Below are 25398 nucleotides of genomic sequence, written 5' to 3'. Positions count from 1 at the left end.
ATGACTGGACTTTGTACCCAAAAGAGGGTTAAAACTGAAGACAGTTGGAGGGAAGTCATTTCCTCCTTGGATTGCCTGGCAAGAACATCTAAAATGAAAGCCTTTCCTCACCTCGCTCTTCTCATCCTCCTTTTTGGAGCCTCAGGTAAGGAACATTTTGCAATTTTTATTCTTTTAATCACGTTTGCTGTCTCTGAGATAGAACCAGCGGGCTTAAGCTACTAGCTCCAAGGTCCAACAAAGCAGACTATTTCATGGCTGAAGTTTCCTCTCCCATTCTGCTCAAAGACGTAGGGCATTTCAGTGCGATGAAGGAAGACAGAGCACAAGTAAAGGGGGCTCTGGGCTAAGGTGTGGGGTTCAGCAAGCCAGAGATTTGTCCTCCAGAGTTCCTCAGGCCAGACAAGAACAACTCAGTAGGTTCCGAGGGCCTGATGCCCTACAGTAGCCTTTTCTTTGGCCCCCAAATGTCATTTGGACCGTAATGCAATGCAGGGATCTGGTTTAATCCCTGATTCCAGCATCAGGAGTCTTTTGTCTCCTTCTACATGGGAATTACGGTTTATCTGTGGGCAAATCCCTAAACCCATCTGGGTATTGGCCGGCTCTTCTATCAAAGATGGATGCGTGTATCAATCTCACAGTTACTCTCTGACTCAGAGTGAGCCCTTGTTAAATGAGAAGAGTAGCAGGAATAGGAGGAGCAGCAGTGAAGATGGCCAGCTGGTGGGGCACCCAGGCTGGCTCAGTCAGTGGAGCTCACAACTCTGTCTCAGGATTGAGCCCCGCGTTGGGTGTAGAGATTACCTAAAAATACACTCTTAAAAAAAAAAAAAAAAAAAAAAAAAAGGTGGTCAGTTGGTGAACTATTTTCTTGCTCCTGGCAGAGCAATGGTTTATCTCTTCAACACTTAATGACTATTTAAGCCAGGCCCTGTTGAAGGTGGAGAGCCAGATTCTGCCATCCAGGGGCTCACAGCCTTGTGGGGGAATCAGTGGTCTTTCTATACCGGAGGGGTTAGGAATTGCTTCCTCACTTACACTTTTTTTTCTTTTTTCTTTTTCTCACGAAACCTTCTAATATTTGATTTTAAACTGGTTGTCAGTGTCAGCGTTCTTTGAGACAAGGGTTCTAGAAGAGTAATCACTGGGTCACTAAGAGTTTACTACTGTTCCATGTGTCCAGGGGTTTCTAAGAGTTGGAAAAAAGGCAACTCTGATGATCACCGTAGCCCTTAGGGCAAAAATCATCTCTACTCATCCTGCTCTTTAAAAAATTAATGTGTCTAAAATTATTAATGGGTAAACATCCCTAGGAAACAATTTTTGGAGAAAGTTTAATACATACGTAATGAGGTATTTTTATTTCATCACTCTTTAAATAAACCCCCTCCCCTGCCCTCCCTAAAATGGGGACTATTGCCTTAAACTATAAAAAGACAAAAAAGACAAAGACTGCCACTTTCAGGTAGTAACAGCGCCACCTGCTGGCATTGTCAATTGTCCTCACAGAAGACTACTAGAGAACATTAAACCCGGATTTAATAGTCCAGCAACTACAGGCCTAAATGATGTTACTTCTTGGTCCTTGTCTTCATACATATTAACTTTTTGTAATATATTTCAGTAACATTTTTCCAGTTTCTTTCTCTTTAATTTTATCTATTGTGAGGGTTTTGTGTGTGTGTGACCGAAGTAGTCATGTATTTTCTTTACTTTTTTTTAAAAGAGAGAGAGAGAGAGAGAGAGCGTGCATGAGTGGGGAGAGGGGCAAAGAGAAATAGAGAGAATCTTAAGCAGGGCTCACGCTCTGTACGGAGCCCAATGCAGGGTTCGATCTCACAACCCTGGGATTGCGACCTGTACCAAAATCAAAAGTTGGACTCTCAACCAACTGAGCCACCCAGGTGTCCCCATGTATATCGTTTTTAATGTAGTCAACTATATTTATTTTTCAAGAAAGAATGATTGGGTACTAATTGGTATTAAAGAATAAGTAACTGCCGTTATATATCGAATGTTCTTTCTTCTGAAACTTGGTATCTTTGTTCCTCCAGCCATTGGGCAAAATACAACTCCTTCAAGTAGCGCTACCGTAAATGACGTAATTACTGCTGCCACAACACCTGCCGCAACAACTGCCACAACACCTACCACAACAACTGCCACAACACCTACCACAACAACTGCCACAACTGCCACAACAACTGTCACAACTGCCACAAAAACTCCACCTACTTCCTCTGTGGCCTCTGTTTCTATATCGAGTTCAGTTACAGACGCCACTGTCACGTCTACAACAAGTAAATCAAGCACAGGTGAAAACACAACAACTGCACCTACCCCTGGCTGCGTTTCTTCTGGGAGCAACGAGCCAACCACAGTGGTTACTTCTCCAGAAACACAAACGACAGAGACGGACACTGGATCATCCCTCATCACAGTCCCCCAAAGTAATTCCTCAGAGGCTGTTCCTTCAGTGACTTCTGGCAGTGTCACTTCGCCTGAGATCAGACCCCCAAGCCCTGGTCCCCCAGGTAAGAGCGATTTCCTTAAAGACTGCTCCTTTGCAGAGTCCTAGCATTGTGGAGGATGGTAGGTAAGTGTGTTCTGTGGGGGGAGGAAAGTGGGTATAGAGAGACCCAAGGTTTCCTTGAACATGAACCCCTGGAATTACAAACTCTGAGTCAAGGGGCACCTGGGTGGCTCAGTCGGTTAAGCATCCGACTTTGGCCATGTTCTCATGGTTTGTGAGTTCGAGCCCCACGTCAGGCTCTCTGCTGTCAGCACAGAGCCTGCTTCTGATTCTCTGCCCCCTCTCTCTCTGCCCCTCCCCTACTCTCTATCTCAAAAATGAATAAATATTAAAAAATTAAAAAAAAACAAACCCTGAGTCACAAAGACTAGTAGTCATGGCAGAGACCCTAAAAGATAACCCACAGTTTCATTCTGTTCTCCTTTGCCCTCCACCTATCCTACTTCAAGTTAGTTATGGAATATTTTTATAGACTTGGGCATCATGAAAGCTACTTTTCTAGCTTCCATCTCCCTAGGATATTTTAAGAAATAGTTTCAGCTTCTCTGAGAAGGCAAGGTCCAAATAAACACCGTCTCTCCAGCCCCACTGGTCTGTCTCCCTGATCTACGCAAGGAAGGAGTCAGTGCTATCCTGACTCAATGTTGGGGGAAAGTATGACATTGCAATGGTGGCTGTTCACAGTTTGGAGTTTGAGTTAATTCACGGAATGTGAGTCTGAGGAATAAAAAGCCACACAACGGCAGTGCTCAAATGGTCCTAGACATGGGGCCATTGTCCAAAGGACAGATGTTTCAGGAATACTGTCCTGAAGAGTTGGCAGTTGACCTCAAGTCAAAATTATTGAAACAGAAACCACTTGCCTCATTTCCCAAAGTTTGGTCTTATTAGAATAAGGGTCAGCGAACTTTATCAGCAAAAGCCAGCTAGCAAATATTTTCGGTTTTGTGGGCCACAATAGGGTTTCTGTTGCAGCTACTCCAGCCTGCCATTTTAACACAAAAGCGGTCACAGTCCAGACACAAATGAATGAGTCTGGCTGCACACCAGTAAAACTTTATTTACAAAAACTGAAGACGGGCCAGATCTGTCTCATGAGTCATAGTTTACCAACCCCTGGTCTAAAAGAATCCTCAAACCTAGGCTTGAAGGGTCTAGATAGATCTAAGAACTGGCTGGTTAAGCAAAGGGAGACAGAGCCTGTATCTGAGACCTGGGTCCCGGTCCGCCTTCATGTTTGGAGGGACCACTCTGAAGACTAGGCCACCTGGGTCACAGCTGCACAATCAGCTCTACCGAAGTCAGGAAAGAGAACTTTTCTAAGCCATTTCTGCTTCCCCGGACATTCCCTCAGAGTAAAACCCCTCCACTAGCTACCTGGGGAGGGGGCAAGTCACTTCTCTCCTGGCTTCAACTTACCCATCTGTAATAAGGTGTGACTGAACCAAATAGCCATCAAAATCCCTTCCGGCTGCAACATCCTGTGACTTTATTCCTGTCGCACAGAACAGGCTGACAAGTCTGTCCTTTATTGCCGGAGAGAAAGCATTCCAGGACTTGTCTGCCTGGTGTATCCTGAGTGGGGTTGTGCTCCGTTCCTTCCCTAGGATTTTCCAAATCATCCTTGCAATGTGGGGATTTTTGAAAACACCTTTTATTTTACTTAGAATATTAGTTCATACCGAGGTGCCTGAGTAGCTCAGTCAGTTAAGCATCTGACTTTGGCTCAGGTCGTGATCTCCCGGTTTGTGGGTTTGAGCTCCACGTCGGGCTCTGTGCTGACAGTGCAGAGCCTGCTTGGGGTTTTCTGTCCCCTTTTCCCTCTGCCCCTTCCCCACTTGTACTCTTTCTCTCAAAAATAAATAAACATTAAAAAAAAAAAAGATTCCTTCATGTCTTTTCAGGGCTTCAAAGCTCCTTTCTTTTTAACTCTGAATAATATTCCACTTGAATATTATTCCACTGAATAATATTCCACTGTGAATGTAGCACAGTTTTATCCATTCACCTACTGAAGAATATCTTGGTTGCTTCCAAATTTTGGCAATTATGAATAAAGCTGCCATAAATATGCCTGTGCAGGTTTTTGAGTGGGCATGTTTTCAACTCCTTTGGGTAAATACCAAGGAGTGTGCTTGCTGGATTATATGGTATGTTCAGTTTTGTAAGAAACTACCAAACTGTCTTCCAAAGAAGCTATACCATCTTGCTTTCCCACCAATGAGAGTTCCCATTGCTCCAAATCCTCATCAGCACTATCTATCTATCTATTTATTTTGAGAGAGAGGAGAGAGTGTGCAAGCAGCGGAGGGGCAGAGAGAGAGAGGAGAGAGAGAATCCTAAGCAGGCTTCGTGCTGTCAGTGCAGAGCCTGATGTGGGGGCTCGATCTCACAAACCGAGATCATGACCTGAGCCCAAATCGAGAGTTGGGCACTTAACTTACTGAGCCACCCAGGCACCCCTAATTTCTATTTTTTTTAATAAAAGTAGGGGTGCCTGGGTGGCTCAGTTGGTTGAGCATCCGACTTCTGCTCAGGTCATGATCTCTCGGTTCCTGGGTTTGAGTCCCACATCGGGCTCTGTGTTGGCAGCTCAGAGCCTGGAGCCTGCTTCGGATTCTGTGTCTCCCCCTCTCTCTGCCCCTACCCCGCTCATGCTCTGTCTCTCTCTCAAAAATACATAAACATTAAAAAAAATTTTTTTTAAAGTAAATTAGGCCCAAAGTTATGGAAGAAAAGAAGCTTAAACAGGGCAAAAGTATATTCAGTAAAAACTAAATCTCCCTCCTATCCTAAGCTCCTAGGACCCAGACCCCAGTTTCCTTCCTCAGAGGCAACTTCTGTGGCCAGCTTCTCATATCTTTCTCCAGAGGAATTTGTGCAAATACGAGCGTACACATTTGTGTGTTTGTGCATGTTCCTCTCTTTTTATCACAAAAGAAAGCATGTTGTACACATTGCACCTTATATATAGCTTTTTTAAAAAAAATCAACAATTTCTACCTATAAGTTTGTAAGAATATTAACACCTTTTGATCAGTCACTTGACTGTTTCTGAAATCAAAGCTCAGAATCATTTCATTCGACAGAGGTGGAGAAAATGGCCAGCCAAGACAACCATTTGGCCTCTGACCTAACTCCACTCCCCGATCCCACCACTTCTCCAGAGAGAGGAAGAGGCTGTACCCTGCCTGGTCTGGGAGCACCACCCAATGGTGTGGACACCATTGCAATATAATTCTCACCAACTATTCAAGTCATCCACTCAGAAAGCCAGGGGAGAGTGTGTGCCATCATCACTTCCTCTGAGAATTTTCACTGAGTTAATCTGCAGGGGCCCCTTCCTGTCCCTTTTCCTTTCTTCATGCACCTGTGTGCTATGTTTGTTAACTCAAATAGAACACCTAGTTTCTTGGGGGGGTGCTTCTTGCCTCTACCTCCCTATAAGACAGTTATTCATACTTTCCTAGAAAATAGGATTCTCTCTCTCAAATGGTGTTAAGGCATTAACACCTAGTTAACACCTAGTCTGTGCCTAGTGTCAGAGGCACAGACATCAAGGTTCTGAAGGATCCTTGCAATCCAAAGATTCCAACGATGGAATTAGAAGACTGCTGTCTCTATAAGTACACTCTTGCCCACCGGCCCCTGCCCTTTACCGTTGACAAGCCTCTGGCTCCAGAATTTCAGCAACAAACTCCCTTGAGATGTAAGGGAATATGTATTTGCTTCTAGCTCTTCTAAGGGTGTGCTGTAGAGTAACATAACCAAGGAATGGAAAGTGCCCAGAGGGAGGCAGGAAGATTTTGAAGTATGTTTCTGGGTGTAATTTGTTGTCATTCTGTGGATTTTTAATCTCTTTCTCCTCCATCTCAGATCCCAGCAGTCCTTGCCAAGGAGCTCCCTGTAAAGGCGGTTCTTCATGTGTTAGCCTGAATGATACCTATTTTTGCCTGTGTTCGTTAGGATATTACTATAACTCTTCCACATGCAAAGAAGGTGAGTTACAAGGGATGAACCGGGCAGAGCTGCATTTCAGACCTAAAGTGGAATGGAAAATGTAAAATAATGTCAAAAGAGCTTCCAGAATAGTGGAGGTAGAGGATGATTTATAGGTAACAAAGGCCTGCTGAGTAGAGAAAAAGCTCCTGCTTTTATTTCAGTGGAAACTAGAGGGATGGGAGATGGACCAAATCAAAGGTGTGTGTGAGCTTGTCCTAAAGGTCTGGGAGTGGATGTGTCCCTTCACTGTACTGGTTAAAGGGAACGGTGCCATAAGGACAAAATGATGAGTGTTGCAGCCCCTGGAAAATTCTGACAACTGCATAAATACAAAGTCGTGCTGTTACATGGGGACACCAATTCAGGATAAGGTGCCATACTTAAGACAAACCTGAGAGCCTACTCTCTGACCTTGATTCAGTTCTCTGTCACAGAATTTGCTTGCTCCCAACAGAAAGCTCCATTTTTAGAGACTTAAGAGCCTCTTGGCTCCGGAAATGGACTTTAGGAGCAAATCAATACACCTCTGGCATAACCCTTTTTTGGTTAGTTCAGCTGGGTGCTCTGCAGGTCCAAGGCTGTTTCCTGAGTTAGAAATTGTTCTCTGTTTCATGAATGAAAAATATCTCCCCCTGCCAGAGCAGACCAATTATACAGGAAATGAATGTACCGTGTTGGCCACAGGGATTAGAGATACCCCAAAAGCCAAACGGACGTTCATATTTCAGCACTAATAATCTCATTTCTAGGCATCCACTCTAAGTAAGGGATCCCAAATATAGAAAGGTTTGTGCATAAAGATGTTTGCTGCAAACTTTATTTTTCCTTTTAAATAGTCAGTAGCATTAAAACAAATAAAGACTATTAATGAAGATAATGTATATTTCATAGAGTATTTTGCAGTCTTTAAAAATAATAGTTATCGGAAAAAAACCAATAGTTATGGGGGGGCGCCTGGTTGGCTCAGTTGGGAGAGCATGCAACTCTTGATCTCAGGGTCACGAGTTCAAGTCCCATATTGGGCATGGAGCCTACTTTAATAAATAAGCATACAAGTAAATGAAATGGTTATGAAGACTAGGTAATTATTTGGAAAAGTGCTTATTATGTGACAATAGGTAAAGAAGACTCACAATGTAAACATGGAATTGTAACGATGCAAACTATGCACGGAAAACAAAAGCTGGGCGAACTGTACCAAAGCAAAAATGGTTGTGGTAGGCTGGGTGAGATTTGGGGCAACATTTTTCATACTTCCAGACTTCCCATAATAATCATCATATGATGTTTAGAATTTTAGAGAATAATCTATGTTTTAAACACAATGGAAATTAACCCTTTTTACATTAAATATTACAAAAAAGATTCTGCTTAAATTTCAGGAAAGCTATTCCCTGGAACAATTACAGTAAAAGTATCAGAAACGTCTGGTTTAGAAGATGAAAATTCTATGGCCTATCAAAAATTACATATTAAAGTTACTGAATTTGTAAGTATTTTCCTACCTTTCTTCCTGCATAAGTGTCCTTTATTCTAACAATGACTTACGGATGTAGGACTGGTATTCAGTCCATACACACTGGTGCAGCTGTATTAGTCCGTGAAATAGTGAAATGCACCCTTACTGGTTGGTAAATAGCAACTGTCCTGAGCCCCTGGCACCTGGTTGCCCGGGCTCCTTCTGCTAGGACGCTTAGGCCTCCCCATGATCCTGCACCTAGATGACTAACACTAAGCACAGCAGAGGGCCCTCTGAGGCTTGTTCCAACCATACCATACTCTTTGATACAGAAGCTATGAGAATATTTTTAAATGGAGGGGTATCTGGGTGGCTCAGTCAGTTAAGCGGCAGACTTCGCCTCGGGTCATGGTCTCGAAATTCGTGAGTTCTAGCCCCACATCGGGCTCTCTGCTTTCAGTCCAAAGACTGTTTCAGATCCTCTGTCTCCTTCTCTCTCTGCCCCTCCCCCACTTGCATCCTCTCTCTCTCTCCCAAAAATAAACATTAAAAGAAAAGAATATTTTAAAATGGACACATAAATATAATGATGTTTTAAAATATTTTCGTAGGAAAAAAAATAAAAAATAAAATATTTTCGTAGGATTGAAGAGAAAAAAATTAAGGTTTCTTTTTTTCCTTTCTACCCTCAAATTTGCATATACTTCTATCCTAGTCGGGCTTTTTTTTAATGCCTGGAAAAGGAACTCTGTTCAGATTAGTATCTGTTACTTTTTCTCCCTCCACTGTCGAAAAAGTCAAAATGAACCTTAGCTTCATTTCATTTTGATGATTGTGAGTGAATGTGCCAGCATGAAAAGGGGTGGAAATCTCCATTCTGGATCTATGTTAGACCAGTGTTTCTGAAAGTTTAGTTTTAAAGAAAAAAAAAAAACAAGGAGCCAGTAAATATGTCTTAGAACCCTAGGTGGGGAAACACTTTTAAAAGTTAAAAAGACATGGAAGACCATACCTTTCAATTCTGAATTATTTCATCACAGAAGAGTTTTGCTAGTAGAACGGTAAAACATAAAACATTATTGTCCAGATGATTTACAGATTGTACAGAGACAGCTAGTGCTCACGACCAAACAGCCGGTGCCTGGCACTGCTAGGGTGAAACCTGACTGCAGCCTCCTGGCCTTGGCCTTGCACATACCGCCTGTGCACGACGGGCCAGCTGGCCATGACCTATCGTCTAATCCTAGATCTACATTCCAGTTCTCCCACTTGGATGATTTTCCGGTGCATTGAGGACAGCAACATCCATGTGTTCCTATTTCCAGGGAACTCCTCTACTGTCTCAGGTGGCTTTACTGAGCAGTGGCCCCTGTGGCCACCACGTTCCCCAAACTTGCTTTGGGTATGAGTGTCCACAAGCGCCCTCCTGCTACAGACCTATGCCCTGGTCTTCAGAGACCGATTTTGAGACTTGGTCTCAGTCAGGTCTTGATGGTTTCAGAGGGACCACGAAGGGGAGAGAGCATTCTTATAATTTTCAGCAAGTTTTTTTTCTGAAGAGGATACGCCAGAACTCATTTGCGGCTCTTACAGACAAGAAAAGAGAGATAATTGACTTTCTTCAAGGTCCTCTTAGCAGACTTTGTAGCCAGGGCAGTCCCAGCTCAGGCCCCAAGATGTCTCCCAGGGCCCATTTTCTATCCAGCTGGATCCAGATGGACAGTCTGCAAAGGGATGTGGAGTTTCCCTGTTGCATACGTGCCTGGCATTTTATGTGTAATGTTTCTAATTCCCAAAACAACCTAATGGAGAAGGTGGTACAATGGTGCTATCTTGCTGATGAGGCTGTTAAGGATCAGGAAGGTTAATTAACTGACTGAAGGTCACCCAGCTGATGAGTGAGGAGGTAGGGACTTGAACTCAGACCTGCCTGACCACAAAACTGCTTCTTCTCCTTCTCACCTGCTGGCTGTGTCGTGCAGTAGAGGGCCAGCAGGCCTGTTTGGATAGCTACTGCCTTCTTGTCCAGACTTACAGCCCTTCAGTTTGATATGTGTATATCCGGACAGCCTCAAAGGGTGACCTGGAAGATTTAAAAAAAACAAAAAACAAAAACAAAAAAACAGAGATACTTTCTCCTATGTCAGATGCTAATTTTGTAATCTCTTCTATAGGCATGAGAAAATTAAGTGGACAATGGTCAGTAGGGGAATGAGAGGGCCCTTGGAGGATGACCAATGAACTTGTTGCTAAGTGAACTCCCAGGCCCCTGATGGTTTACATAAATGCCAGCTATTCCTCGTATTTAAAAGAACTAAAAGGCATATGGATGTATTCTGGATGTAAGGCTACCCAGACTCACTAGAGCATCAGATTTGTTTGAATTTGACTAGAATAAAAGAGAAATGATTTAACATCTTTTTAAACGACATTGGTTACCAGGATCTTTTAAAGCATTGGGTCACCATGAGGAGAAAAATAGTAAAAAGTCATTGGATTATAAAAAGGTTGCACCAACCCAGTGGAACACTCATATAATAAAATATGGAGACTGGGGCCCACAGGAGGGAAGACATGTTCAAGGTCATGTCTTTCACATTTAATTTATTCAGTCATCAGTCAGCCAGTGTTTGTTGAACATTTCCTGGGGATTGACCTGTGTTGAGTGCTATGGGGTGGGGGCGGGGGAGGTTATGAGAAAGAGAAAACTTACATTCTAATTGGGACCCTCTCACACCCCCCTCCACTTCACCCCTGCCTGAGGTCCCACACCCCCTCCACTTCACCCCTGCCTGAGGTCCCATGACACAATTCTGCCTAGTGACATGTACTTGTGCTGGAGCCCCTTCCAGCTCACAAAGTCATGTATCAATTCCATCTCATTTTATACCAATAATAGCCCTGTTGGTAGGAATTACTGCTACAGCAAGGGTTCCCATGAGAAGAATGAGGTCCAAAGAAGTTCTACAAAAGCTGACACATGGAGAACTGTGACCTTAGGTGTTCTTCCCAGTCCAGCCTGCTCTTTTCTGAGCCACACTGCTTCTGAACATTAGTGTGTGGGCTCCTTCCCCCTCTCTGTGTCCCAGCACTGCCTCCGAAATGCTTTAAGGCTTGTCTGCTTTAGGAAGCCCTCTCTGGTTCTCTGCAACTGGAAGAGAGTATTTCTGGATTTCTATGGTAGATCGTATTGCTCCGTGGTGCTTACCTGTCTCAACTTCATGGTGTAGTCCCCTGTCCGATCTCAGGGCACAGCCTGCCGTCTTTGTAACCTCTGTGTCTGGCATCCTGCCTCAGCAAGGTGGGAAATTAAATAAGCGTTCCTTGGGTAGACTGATGAGTGTGTGAAGCATGCTTTATAGATAAGTCTAACAAATATGCAAAACTTCACAGTGACTTTGAAAATACAAACTTAACAAGTTAGTCTCCTTAGTTTTAAAAGTATGACCATTGATTTGGCTGGGTGCTTTAGGTGTCTGTCTTTTTTCCTGGAGAACGCTGACTTTACATCAGAATCTTACTATTTTGGAACAAAAATTATCAAAATGTGTTAGAGCACATGCAAGGAGCAAACTGCTGTGATTAACCATGTATATTTACACCAAAGAGGTTAGAAATGTGTTTTTGTGAACACCTAGATATAGTATCACATTTCCCCCCTTCTTCGTGGTTATTACTAAATCTGTTCTTCTCCTTCACAGTTTGTGAATGCATTTAACAGTTTTGATTATGGACAGACTATAATTCGTGAAGTAAGGTAAGTGGATCGATGGGGGACTTTGGAGGCAGGTAATATGCCACGTTGTTTTGTCACTAAATACACAGCGGTTCCATTTTTTCCCTTCGTTGTAATATCTTGCCTCCTGAATTGGAGGGTGTGCTAGTAGGTTCTTTGAGTGAGTGAATTGTGGCTAGCCTTTCCTTCCTAGCCCTACTGCAAAATTATTCTATAGATTTCTGGTCATTTTTCACCTGATAAAGGACTTGTATCAAATACCCCTTTCTCACTGCCCTGTCTGTTCCATCGTCACCTCCAAATCCTATCATGAATTAATCACGGGAGGGAATTTTAAATTAGAATCTGAATCCCATTTTGCTTTTCGGACTCCCTTTTGCGGTGACCATTTGAGTTTGGATTTTCTCAATTGTTCTGAGGAATTAATATGGCTGTAAACATTTCCTAAGTAGGTTGGCTATGTTTTCAACCTTCTGATATTTATTCAGAAGTCAAAATGGAGTCTAGAAGAAAAAAAGAACAGGAAAAATATAGCATGAATCTTAAAAAACACATAGCCAATGGTGCACCTGCGTGGCTCTGTCGGTTGAGTGTCTGACTCCTGACCTCAGCTCAGGTCTTGATGTGAGAGTTGTGAGTTCAAGCCCCATGTTGGGTCCTGTGCTTGGGTGTGAAGCCTGCTTAAAACACACACACACACACACACACACACACACACACAGCCACAGGCTGGAGAGGGAAGGACTTTTTGAAAGTCCTTTCCCCCACCCCTTTTAGTGATTGTATCACTCGATTCCTCTTGGACAGTGGAAGAATTAGAATTTGACACAGAGGTTCTTGGGGCTCCAAACTGCAGCACCCAGTGGAGACAGACCATGCAATGTCTTGCTCACAGCAGGCACTCACAATCAGGGGATCTGATGTGGTGTTCTGTGCTCATGTTCCCTGTAGCCCCACCCTCCTTCGTTCAGTGTCTGAGCTGAATCTGCCTGCTGACCTCCCTGGCCCTCTGGGGAATGACCCAGACTCAGTGTGGTTGATTACTGCACTCTCTGTGCAAGAGAGGAATGCACATTCACACCCTTCTGTCTCCCTTAAAGTATAAGTGAGGTTTGCCAGCTCAGCAAGAAACCTACTCTTTTCTTTAATTTGTTTTTTTAATGTTTATTTATTTTTGAGAGAGAGAGAGAGCGCGCGAGCGAGCAGGGGAGAGAGGCAGAGAGAGTGAGACTGGACCCACAGTGGGTTCCATGCTGACAGCAGAGAGCCCGATGTGGGGCTCAAACTCAGGAATCAGGAGATCATGACCTGAGCCAAAGCCAGATGCTTAACCGACTGAGCCACACAGGTGCTCTAAGACCTACTCTTGATTTTCTACAGAAAGTGACAACTTACTATTTCAGATGTTACTTGTTCTTGTTCTGGTCAGTTTCAGGCTTTTAGCACCTAAAACGGATTGTCCACAATTTTTCTCAATATCCTCCAATAGGGCATCGTTTTAGCCATAGATTTCCTCTGAGCGCACATGGAAGAGAGAGAGAGCTCCAGGCCTCTAAATTGCTAGCATACTACAAGGCCAGGCCTTCATGTTTGGGCCCCAGTTGTGGATATAAGACAGTGGCTCAGGGCTGGAGCTGAGAGACTGGGGAGTCCAGGAGGTTTGAAGATCAATCTGTCAATTCTTCAGTTCAGTTCATCAAGTGATGGATTCATTTCATTTTTAGGACCTCTCCTTCAGCAAGATCGGAAACACGTGCTGGTGATAAGGATGTCTCTGTAGAAGTCGTAAACATTTTCACACGAACTACAAAAGAAGATGAGGTGACCGTGTCTGAATCCATTCAGAAAGCAATTGAAAACAACAAGGATGACATTACAGGATATATTAGTAAGTATTCAGTAATTTTATTCGAAGTTTACCTAAAAACCTCCCTTTTTGAAAACATTTCCATTACATGTGAGAAGAGGGCAAGAAAAGCAGGAGAATTGAATCCACTGATGGGCCCAATGCCTGTTAATTAGTCATTCTTCTTCCCTCTCATCCCTCACTGGCTCTACTTATCACTCTGACCACTTTGCTCCTCTCTTTGGAAGGCAGTCGTGAACAGATGGTCTCTGGACAGGAAAAGATAAAGAAAGGAGAAACAAGAACGCTTTATACCAACTTGTAGCTTCCAAATGATCATAGAAAGCCTTCCTTACTCTGTTTCCCCTTTAGGCTGACACGCAAGCCCCTAGCACAGCTGGAACAATTCACTTTTGCTGTGTCACAAACCACCCCAACCTTAGCGTCCTGAAACAGCAACCATTTATTTGTTGTAAGGCCATAATTCCCCTCCTGGCCTCTCTCATCCTTCTTTTTGCTCCTGCTGAAACTTCTCCTTGAGTCTCTTAAATTTTTGCTTTTTAATGAATGTAACCTTTATGGCCTAGTTTGCAAAACTGTTTTCTCTTTTTGGAAATACACAAATCCTGTTCGTGTATAGCTTTCCAGCACCTTTCCACTTTCTTCGAGATTTCACCCAGATTCTCACTGTTCTCTCAGGATCTGGAACGTAAATGATCTGGGGTAAAGCACTTACCTTCTACCTGAAACAATGGAGGCCCCTCTGCACCATACCTTCTCCTTGGTGCCTCTTGGCAATGTGCATTCAACTCTTCACTGAGTGTTCCTTCCTGGCAGAAGAGACTGGAGAAGACTAGTTGTGTTTCTCTCATGTCACCCATCAACATGACAGCCGCCAGACCTGGCCTTTCTGTGGGCTCCATAGCATGAAATACACACATGACCCTCCATTCGTTCACCTATCTTTCTATTTTACCCGTTTGCTCTTTGTTGTCGGTTTTCCTGTTTGTTGTTTGGGTTTTGTCTGTGGCAAGCTTGATCTCATTTGGGGCTCTAGATTTTATTACACTATTAATATTCTGTCTTTGGTTATGGGACCTTCTTTCTGTATTTTGTTTATAAATCTCATCTGAGAATTTCCTGTGCAAACCATATGTCTATTTCTTTTTATTTTTTGTTTATTTTTTTAAGTTTATTTATTTTGAGAGAAAAAGTGGAGGAGGGATAAAGAGAGAGGGAGAGAGAATCCTGGGCAGGCTCTGTGCTGTCAGTGCAGAGCCTGATGCAGGGCTCAAACTCACAAACCATGAGATCATGACCTGAGCTGAAATCAAGAGTTGGACACTTAATTGACTGAGCCATGCAGGTGCCCCTAGTCGGCCTTTTCAAATGGCAGGTGATGAAGGAAGGTTAGTTACAGGTGTGGGATGTTTAGAAGAGAATAACTACTTTCTGTTTTACCTGCTCCTATGTTTGCCCCTTACTCTATTCTCAGATTCATTTTTTTTATCCCTAATGTCTTTCAACATGCTTCTAGACTAACATTCTTAAAAGAATGCATTCTCATGCCATGCTTCTGCTCAGAATCTACCAATGGATTCCCAGGCTTGTGGGATAAAAGTCAGCATCCTTAGCCTGGCATTCAAACTCTGCTGTACATGTGACTGAACAAAAGCATGATTATTTGTTGAGGTTCCTGGTGTGGCACTTGCATTGACATCATTCAATTCTCACAATAATCATGTGAAACAAGAATTATTAGCCCCGTTTTATAGATAGAGGACACCTGGATCCACCAAAAATCAAAAAACCGAACAGACAGCTCATAGCCAGTAAATGGCAGGGCCAAGAATTCTCATCTCTCTCCCACCTCGACACACCACCTCTCCCCCGCCCAAGGACAACTTCACTACTCCCTGACAAGAGTCCTTTGCTGCTTTTCATGCCTACTTTTCTCCACTTGACAGACTGCCTCTCCTTTGACTGCTCAAATCTTCCCTATCCTTCAAGACTTAGCCCACCTCCTAGAACCTTCATAAGGTTGTCTTTAGCTAGTTGAGCCTCTGAATTCCCATTGTACTTAAAGTCTGGACCGTGAGTTGACTGGGGGGACTTTCTGTGGGCTCAGACATGTAACTCCACAAAGATGGGGCCCAAAAGTTATATAACTACTGTGTCCCTTGTGGATCCCAGCATAGAACTAAGTGAAAAAGAGATCTTGCCCTTGAACATAATTGTACTACCTTCTATTGAATTAATTTGAATTGAATACTATAAGGACATGGTCATAGAAGGGAAAATCAGGGAGTTGGATTTCAATATCCCAGATTTCCTTTTGTTAAATCCCAAACTGTATAGAAAGGTGTGTATAGCAATGGAGTAAAATGCTTTCACAAGTTACTTTATTCATATTGTCTTTCTGACTGTATTCTTGAATTGTTTGTCCCTCTCAGTTCAAAGCCTGTGTGATTATTATGGTTGTGAAAAGGAAAACCAGCAAGACAAATGTGACAACGGTTTGCTGTGTAAATGCAAGCCGGGGATGGAAAGACCTAACCCCCAGATCGCTGTGTGTGTTGGTGAGTGTTCTACCTGCTTGTGAAATTTCTTCACAACTCCCACCTTCTCTCCTTTTGCATTTGCAAAATACAAGCTTTACTGCTCAAGTGTCCATGTGTCTCAGGGGTGTGCATTTGGGCTTTAGCCACATGGGCCTGGACTGAGGCCTTGGCTCCGAGCTGGTGAGGAAGCCCATGTGCAGCTTCACAGGGAGCGTGTCATGTGCACAGCCAGGGAGCACCTCACCTGACCCAGAAAAAGCAATGTGAAAAATTGTGTTCTGTGACATATCACTTGGGGGTTGAAGGCGTTGTTTCTGAAAATCACCCAGAAATTCTGTTTTGAAGCCTCTGCTCCAAAGTGTCCTGACACCTGCAATGCAGACCATAATAAGCAATGCTTACTGAACAAGAACAGTGGGAGCCCCGAATGCGTGTGCCTCTCAGGCTACGAGGAAGATGATCATGGAATCTGTCGAGAGTAAGAGAAACCACTCTTTTTCATCTTGCCATAGCTTGAACTAGCCAAAAAGGATAGAACTTGTAGACATATGCGTGGGTTTAGGGTCAGGATGTTGGAATGCTTCCATAAGTTGGTAAGATAAGAGCATGATCCTATCACTGTCATCATCATCAATGGTTTTTGAACATTCTCTGTGCGCTGGGAACCATGCTAGGTAATATGTCTCCCAAACAATGCTGTCGGGAATGGATTTGTTCCCCATTTGCAGGTGAGGAAAGTGAAGCTCAGAGAATGTAAATAACAAGCCCCAGCTCACAGGGCAGCAGATAAGTGGCAGGGACATGTGGCCTCGCAGCCAAGGGGAACCCACAGTGCTCCATGCCTCTAGGGTTCAGCGTAGCCTGAATTGCCGAATCTTTCTGGAGCCCAGAGGATGGAGTGTTCAGTCAGTAGGAAATGGGGCCACTGGGAATTGTGTACCCTCTTCAGCCTTCCAGAGCTCCATGGAAGGTGCTCACCCAGAAGAATGGAAGCGTAAGGCAGAAAAGAGGAAGAGGAGAAGGAGGGGGGAGAATGAAAGGAAGATGGAAAGGAAGACTGGAGGCTGGGCGGAAAGTCTGACATGCTCCCCATGGAGACTCTGTACCATGGTTTCCGTTATTGTATTTTAGGTGTGCCTTTGGCTACAACGGAGTCAACTGTAAAGACCGTGAGTATAAAAGTTTTGCTTTGTTAGTAATCATCTGAGAAATATGGAGCACATTCAAAATTCTGCCCAGGACTCCAAAGTCTCTGGCTCCCTTCATAAAGAGTGAGAAACTCTGCCTCCAGTTGGTCTTCTGGGTCATGCCATCCCATTCCTGCCCTTAGGTCATGAGCAGCAGCACCTCAGCTGTAGGAAATAACAGAACCCAGCCCACGAGGGAGGCTGGCGCCTCTGCACTTGGCCGGACCAGAGGAGGGCGTCCAAACATTCTGTTCATTCTGTACATCGGCTGAAATATGCATTTTCTGTTACTAGTAAGGGTAAAAGACCAGTATGTTCCAAAAATGTCTGTGATCGTGGGAGAGCAGAACTAAAACCCAGACATTGAGATACTCAAATCTTTTTGTTCCAGAGCCACTTACTAGCTTGCGGTGTGTTGTTGCAAGTTCAGATGCTTTGTTCTCTCCCACATCCCACTGCCACCAGTCTAGGACAATACTAACTTTATATTTTTAATTATATTTTAAATCTTACCTCACAAACTAAAGACCAATGATCCAAGATGAAGGAAACATGACTGTGGCCTCCCAGTGAGCCACAAAATTCATGATGAAAAATGCTCTCAATTTCTACTATATTTGGTTGCAAGGCTGTATTTGCTAAGTCATTTCTTCCTTCTGGGCTTTTAGCATCTGCACCTACAAAATGAGAGTTTTGGACCAAATGACCTCTGAGGTCATTTCCAGAGTGGTCTGTGCCCCCATGAATCCAAGTTGGAGGTGGCATATATGGCAGTCACAAAGCAGACAGAGAGAAAGGGTTCTAGAATAGCACTGTCCAATAGGAATGTAATGTGAGCTCCATATTTAACTTCAAATTTAAAAAATTCTAAGTAAATTAAAAAAACTTTTAATATCTTATTTATATTTGAGAGAGAAAGAAGCAGAAAGTGAGTGGGGGAGGAACAGAGAGAGAGGGAGACGCAGAATCTGAACCAGGCTCCAGGTTCTGAGCTGTCAGCACAGAGCCCAACGTGGGGCTCGAACCTACCAACCATGAGATCCTGACCTGAGCTGAAGTCAGGCACTTAACCAACTGAGCCACCTGGGTGCCCCAAGTCAATTTTTAAAAGATACATAAATAAAATTATTTTAATAACATTTTATTTCACTCAATATATCACAAATATCATTTTTTAACATGTGATCAATATAAGTGTTATTAATGAGAAATTTTACTTGTTTTCATACCGTGTATTTGAAATCTGCTGTGGGTGTTATACTCACAGGCCATCTCGTAGCCACATTTGTAGTGCTCGATGGTGCTAGCCAGAGCAGCTCTAGAGGAAGAGAATGGGCTGTAATGAACTCTCCCCTTGCTGATTGTATTAAGCCTCTATTAGTGAGAAATTTAAGTCCGGTCTAGTTCTCCCTGCTTATCAACAAGGCCAGATATGGTGGGCAGGAAAAGGCAGCAGAGGTGAGGCCAGGATGTGGACCTCAGTTGAGATCTCCACTCCTACAAAGTCTAGGAAGGCCCTGCCACTGACCATGGCCTCCTTTAGGTTTTTGGTCTTTTTTTATCTGGAAAGGCATCCTCTCCTGATTGGGTTCGGAAAACACAGTTGTGGGGGAGGTGCTAAAGGAGATGAGTCTCCCACCCAACCTGCCACCCAAGCTGCCCCTGGTGGGGTCAGGGACCAGAGCCTGATTGTCTTCACAGTCAGGGACCACTGGGAACACATGTACCTTTGCAGTAGACAGTGGGGGGCTGCTCATGGGAGGTTGTGCCTACTCTTTGCTCTTCCTTTTCAGAATTTCAGCTGATCCTAACTATTGTGGGCAGCATCGCTGGCATCCTCGTTCTTGGCCTGGTGATTGCATTGATCTTCTCAGTGAGGTACGGAGTGGACAGGTCCCTTTCCCTAGGGCACAGCACCACCAACATCATGCTCGAGGTTCTAAACATACCCAGCCTTCCCGCGGCAAGAGAAGGGAAATAAGGCGAGGCCTCTTTAATACTGTGGGCGTGTTGGCTTTTTTTCTTACCTTAATTTTCTTTGGCTTATATAAACCATACGTGATCACTGAAGAAAACAGAAAAATGTGTAAAGGAGCACAATTAAAAAATCATTCACAAAATTGACCACCCTGAGGCAACTGACATTTTGGCATATATCTTTCCAGATTGTTTTTCTTTTTCAATGATATTATAGACATAATTTTGTATCCTTTGTGGGTTTTTTTTTATTCCTTTTTAAAATTTTTATTTATTTATTTTTGAGAGAGGGAGAGGGAGAGAGAGCAAGTGGAGGCAGGGGCAGAGAGAGAAACCCAAGCAGGCTCCCCACTGTCAGTGCAGAGTCGGACGTGGAGTTCAAACTCCACGAACAATGAGACCATGACCTGAGCTGAAATCAAGAGTTGGACGCTCAGCCGACTGAGCTACCCAGGCCCCCTGTATCCTTTGTGTTTTAAAACATATATGGTTAAGGTTTATTTATTTATTTTTTAGCACGTAATGTGACATAGCAACTATTTTCTGATGTCACCGAAACCCTTTGTTAGCAGTTTTCAACCCCACTGGTGTTGTCAAGTGCTGTTCTCAGCAAGGACTGGCCCAGACCCCTGCAGCAGCGGTTCTCACATCAATGTCAGTAGAGCCACTTGGCAGCCTGGTGCCTTAAGTGCCCTTCCTAAGAACTTGGGTCGAGTCTTTTCATTTATTCGACAAATATTTCGATAAAGTTCCCTCCATTAACAGGGAGAGAGAACACTATTATCTCTGTTCCCCTTCTAAATGTGCCAAGTGCGGGTGCACTTTGGCAAAAACAAAGCTACTTGTTTGTAACATTTAGCTCATATCTTATATTTTGGCAAAATAGGTATTTTTGCACTATAATGTGAGAGGATAAATAGATTTTGTTTCTTCTTCTCTCTCTCTTTTTTTTTTATTCCAGTTTGATATTAACTCTTTCCTCTAGAGCCTTTATCATAAGGATGCAAAGCTGGGAAATGGGAATGTGAATTTCCCTTTTCTAGGAAGATGGCTAGAACATTCTGTTCTGGACCAAGGCTGTCTCCTCCTTTCCTAGGAGGATGGCTAACTGTCTTGGGTGTCCAGTGTCCTCAGGCCTGTTTGTGGAAACTTGTGACCCCGTGACAGCTATGTTTCTCAGTTCCTCCTTCCTGCTACAGAGCCAGGTTTGCTCCTAGTTCAGCCTCACATTCATGATTCTTGGGAACACATCAAGAATTATAATTTCTTGCCCATTTCAAAGGGAAGGAAGTCTCTCCTCAGGCACCTTAGACAGGAGTGCTCTCAAAAGAAGGCAATTCTGTTGTAGGCTGGGATGGCCACCAGGGTCCACAGGGTGAGTGGGTCTTCCCTTATGACATTTCCGGTGGATGACTGTCACCCCGGGAGTGTCCCGTGGGCATCAGAGATGCAACCAATGCACTCCGCACTGTGGCATCCGGGCACTGCAGGGGCAGGTCTGTGTGTGGGAAACAGAGTTCATCCGGGGCAGGTACCTCCCTCACCTGCAAGTGTGTATCCTTGACTTTGAATGCTTCCACTTGAGGTCCTTGAGGGGGTCACAGAAGAACCTGGGAAATGCCTTTTTCTCCTTGTAAGACCTTTATACCTCGAACTTCTTTTGTTCACCTAGGTGCTTCCACACACATTGACTTTGCTTGAATGAAAAATGGTGCCACCAATCAGCTTTTCTCTTTGACCTCTATGATTGTTTCCATATATGATTCAAAAGTACCTTAAGAATAGTAACATTATTAGCAAGATTTCCATGAGACCAACCGAATTACATGACACTGTTGGACCAGTGTTAATGTTCTGGTTTTGATGGTTACAGAGAGTTTACGAGGAGATTGTCCTAAAACGTAGGGAGTAATGAGGTATCATGGGTCCTGGGGCACCTAAGAACTTATTCTTAAATGGTTCAGACATGTTAACAAATTGGGGAATCTGGGTGATGGACATATGGAAGCTGCATGTATTTTTTGTTTTGTACCTTATATGTAAATTGGAAATTATTTCAAAATTTTAAAATATTTTTAAAAAAGGATATTAATGTCTGCTTCAAGGAACTTTCTGCCATTGTCAGATCCTACTAATTCTTGTTACCATTTATAGGTCAAAGAACAAAAACAAGAATATTGAAGAACAGAACTTGATTGAGAACGACTTTCAAAATCTGAGACTGAAGCAGACTACAGGCTTCAGCAATCTAGGAGCAGACGGGAGTATCTTCCCTAAAATCAGGACGAACGTCCCCAGTCAGCTACACAATCCCTATGCAAACCAGAGAAGTATGCCTCGCCCCGACTACTAGGTGAGTCAGCTGGCTTTTGAGTAAAATGCCCAGGACAGAGCAGGCACTGGGCTATTGTATCTTCAAGTCCTGGCTGCCTTGCCGTCTTTTTTTGTGTTTATTTTCTAATCAAAAGAGAAAGGTTAGAGGATGTTCCCTCCTATTGTTAAACAGTCACCACTTGGTCCCTAACACTGACCATCTATGTAACTTTAGACACATCACTTAATTTCCCTGGCCTTCTATTTCCTCAGCTATAAAAACAATTTAGATGTCCTCAAGGTCCCTTTAAATTACAAACTTCTACAGATATGACTTCAGTCTTTGTGATGAAAATTCCTAGGCTGTTTAAGGGCCTAGGACCGAGGTCAGGCCTGGGAAGAAGTGTTGGATGAAAACATGGTTCTGTGGATTCCTTCCAGCCTGCCCATATAAAGGCAAATTTCTCCTTTCCTCTCCCCAGACTTCAAGGCATAACCCAATCAATTTCTAGAGAGATAAGGCAAGTTAGGCTGGTGATGCTTTATTTCCCTTGGGAGGATTTTCAAGGCGCATAGCTTGTATTCATTAGATTTGTATTGGATAATCATGCTGGCATTGTTTAGTGTGATCTGAAGAAAACTGTAAGAGGCCACTTTTATGGGGAAAGGGGACTAGGGGCCTGAGCTGGAAGGAAGGAAGGAAGGAAGGAAGGAAGGAAGGAAGGAAGGAAGGAAGGGGAAAAGGGGGCCAGAGAAGAGAGAGGTAAGGAAGAGCAGCAAGGAGAGAAATGAGTTCTTAAAAGATGAAGAATAGGGGAGGAAGGGAAAGAGGGAGGGGTGTGAGTGAGGCCTACCCAGAAGAGTAGATTATAAAGAGGATAAAGCAAGAGGAGGACACGGGAGGATGGCAGAGGGGGCTGAGGAAGGGGAGCATAGGCTCCGCATTCTCTGTGCACATTACACTTCTACAGACTGCCCAGGTGAGCACACTGCCTCCAAGGATCCTAATGTTCTAGGGACATTCTGGGAAAACTTGGCTTATCTCTATTTTGAAATCCCATGATTTGTTTTGCACATAAAGTTTTCTTTAGTCATGGAAGTCTGAACGGTAAATGTATGTGCAAGCAGTTGACTTGTACAAGAAGGTGCCATGGTGGGTCAGACACGTGGTCTAGCCAAGAACGAGCATCCTATGGGAGTGTCTGCTGCCCTCCCACCAAGGTGAACCCTAACCAGCAAACTCAGTAAAACCCCCTTTCCTCCTTATGCAGGGAGCCTTTACTTTAAGCATAATCTCTAAAGAGAATCCTTTAGAGGTAGAATAAGCATGGGATTTAGAGTCAGACCTGAGTTTGATGCCTTGAATCTTTTGTTAATAGATGTGTGATCTTTGACAAGTTATTTGACTTCTCTAGGTTTGTTTTCTCGTCTATGAAATGGACAAAATAAAGCCTATATCATAGGATAAAAAACAAGCTAATATGTATAAAAACCTAGCCCAGTGACTATTCTAACTTGAATAATACTGTTCAAGTAATGTTAATTAAAGTACTGTTAATAATTTATTGATCTAAATTTTCTCATATGTTGTTGTTGCATTAGTTCCTTTCTAAGAGTTTCCCTCCCCCTCTCCCTTTCTCTCTTTTTGTCTAGAATGGCAAAAACTGGGGACCATCCATGGCCTCAACCTAGTGTACGAGCTTTTACTTTGAGTGTCTGAAAGACTAATGGACAAGTGAGCAGCCACAAAGATCTGGCCTTTGGTATTTCTCTGCCACCCAGCACCTAGCCTCTCTCAGTGGAAGCTGTGACTGTAGTGAATGCTTGTTTGCTAAGTACCTATGAAATTAAATGCATATAGATGCGATTCGCACTTGTAAGGCAGTTGATTTTGTCCAATCAGTACAATGGTTAGGTTTCTGTTTTTGTTTTTCCTGGCAACAATAACCATGTCCAACCTAGAGGAAAGCTCCCCAGGATTGTTCGCACCTGGGAGAATGTTACTGTGATAACCTACCGATCAGTGACCTAATTCTGAGAGACTCTTACACATCAGGTATGGAGATCCCAGGGAGGGGTGGGAAGAACTACCATCTTTTAAGGTTCTCGGGCTTATTCTCTCACAAGTTAAAATAGGATGCTACTTCTAGCCCTCAAATACGGGATTTCATCACTTTTGACCTGCCAGGATCTTGTGACCTGGTCTCATACCAAGAAGACAGAAAGAAGACCTGTCTCTCAGCTTTTTGGAGGAGAAGTGACTGGGAATCCAGGATCTTTTTAATGTTAATTAGAAGGCCCAGACTAGAAATGTGCACCATGGAGTACATTCTAAAGTTGTCGAAATGCCAGGAGTGGGTAGAGGCAGGGAGAAAGAAAAATGTAACCAGGAGTGGAAGGAACAGAGGCAGGAGTCTGGGCCTGGAGGATGAGTATGAAGGCAGGCATGCATGATCACCTTTGTCTCAGATCCCCTCCTCAATGAGTGAACGGACATTTCCTCCCACTTATGTCCTACCCGAGACCCAGAGCCTACATACAAGAGTGAAGACAAAACCCCAGGAGCAAGAGCTGGAAGTCACTTTGAAATTGCAGATATTCTGTTCTGCTGCTGATGAAAGAGAGAGCTTGTGACCCGATCCACGTGTCCAGCCTTGTAATACAGAGTTCAGAGATGCTTCGTGGAGGCCTCAGCCTTCCCTGGGGACAGAGGCTCAACAGCGGCCACCCGCCCACACAGAGCCACGCCCAGTACAGGCTTTCTTTACTGTTAATAGTGTTCTTGTTTATGTCTGATGTCTGGTCCCCTTGCAAGTTATTTTTATTTGTTGTTATTATTATTTGTTCTTGACTATTAACTGTGAAGGTAACAAATAAAGTGTGTTTGGTAGGCGGTGTCCTTCCTTGTGTATGGGCGTTTGGGGATGCACACAGCAGTGAGTCTCACTTTCAATAGCAAACGTGACACATGACAAACAAGACTGATATCTTCTGTCCTTGTTAGGGGCTGTTAGACTACCCAGGGTAATTTTTAATCATGCGGTAGACATTTTCAGCTGCTTCCCCATGCACATCTTAACTTGTCTCACATTATGAAGCAGCCAAGCATTTTGGATAGGACCGATCTGACCCCCGGCTCCAAGGGTGGGTCTTGGTTTGCCCAAGCCCATCAGTGGAACCCCATCCCCCTTGCCAGTGATTGATTTGGTGAACACATGGCATAAGTGGATGCAATTAGAAAAAAGCCCCAGTTTTTGTAGGAAGCTTGGAGGAAGAGAAATCCTTTGTTCCCTTGACAAAGAGGGCTTAAAGGTATGAAGCCTCGGACTGCTTCGGTTTTGCTGAGCCAACATGTAGAGGAGGGCAGAGCTAAGAGAACCAAGGAAGAATGGAGCTGGAGCTCTGATCAGACCATGCCTGAAGCATCTGGACTTGACTGTTAGTCCACTGTGAATAGTTATTTCTGTTTTTGAAGTTGAAAGCATCCTCAAGGATATCACTTTGTTTATTCTCGTGTTCTCAAGGCTGGGTGGTAAACGGTAAAAAGGAAACACTCTTATGAACTGTTAACACCTATAAAGACATCAGCCATCAGTTCACAGCAGAAGAATTTATGTAGATGTAACTTAAAACTGGCTGACCTTATAACTTGTCATCACAGATCATCTGTGTGTTACCTCCTTTACATTTGAAGATGATTCTGGATTCAGTACTAGAAGTAGGCTATTTGAACATCTTTTCTAAATAGACACCTCCCCCCCCCCCCCGCCCCGTCCTTGTG

The 25398-nt window shown here is 43.6% G+C and overlaps 1 protein-coding gene across 1 annotated transcript; it reads left to right on the top strand.

Moving 5' to 3' along the window:
- On the top strand, positions 1-24507 carry MUC13 (mucin 13, cell surface associated). Its single transcript, XM_042955394.1, has 12 exons — positions 1-145; positions 2058-2537; positions 6413-6535; positions 7921-8027; positions 11699-11754; positions 13458-13621; positions 16033-16158; positions 16486-16618; positions 17272-17309; positions 19121-19205; positions 21459-21657; positions 23271-24507. The coding sequence occupies exons 1-11, from the start codon at positions 1-3 to the stop codon at positions 21655-21657; spliced, it is 1656 nt and encodes a 551-aa protein (XP_042811328.1). The 3' UTR covers positions 23271-24507.
- Positions 24508-25398: the final 891 nt, after the last annotated feature.

Source organism: Panthera leo, chromosome C2, assembly GCF_018350215.1.
Source record: "Panthera leo isolate Ple1 chromosome C2, P.leo_Ple1_pat1.1, whole genome shotgun sequence".
NCBI classification, from domain to species: domain Eukaryota; kingdom Metazoa; phylum Chordata; class Mammalia; order Carnivora; family Felidae; genus Panthera; species Panthera leo.
This window is presented reverse-complemented; position numbering and strand designations above follow the sequence as displayed.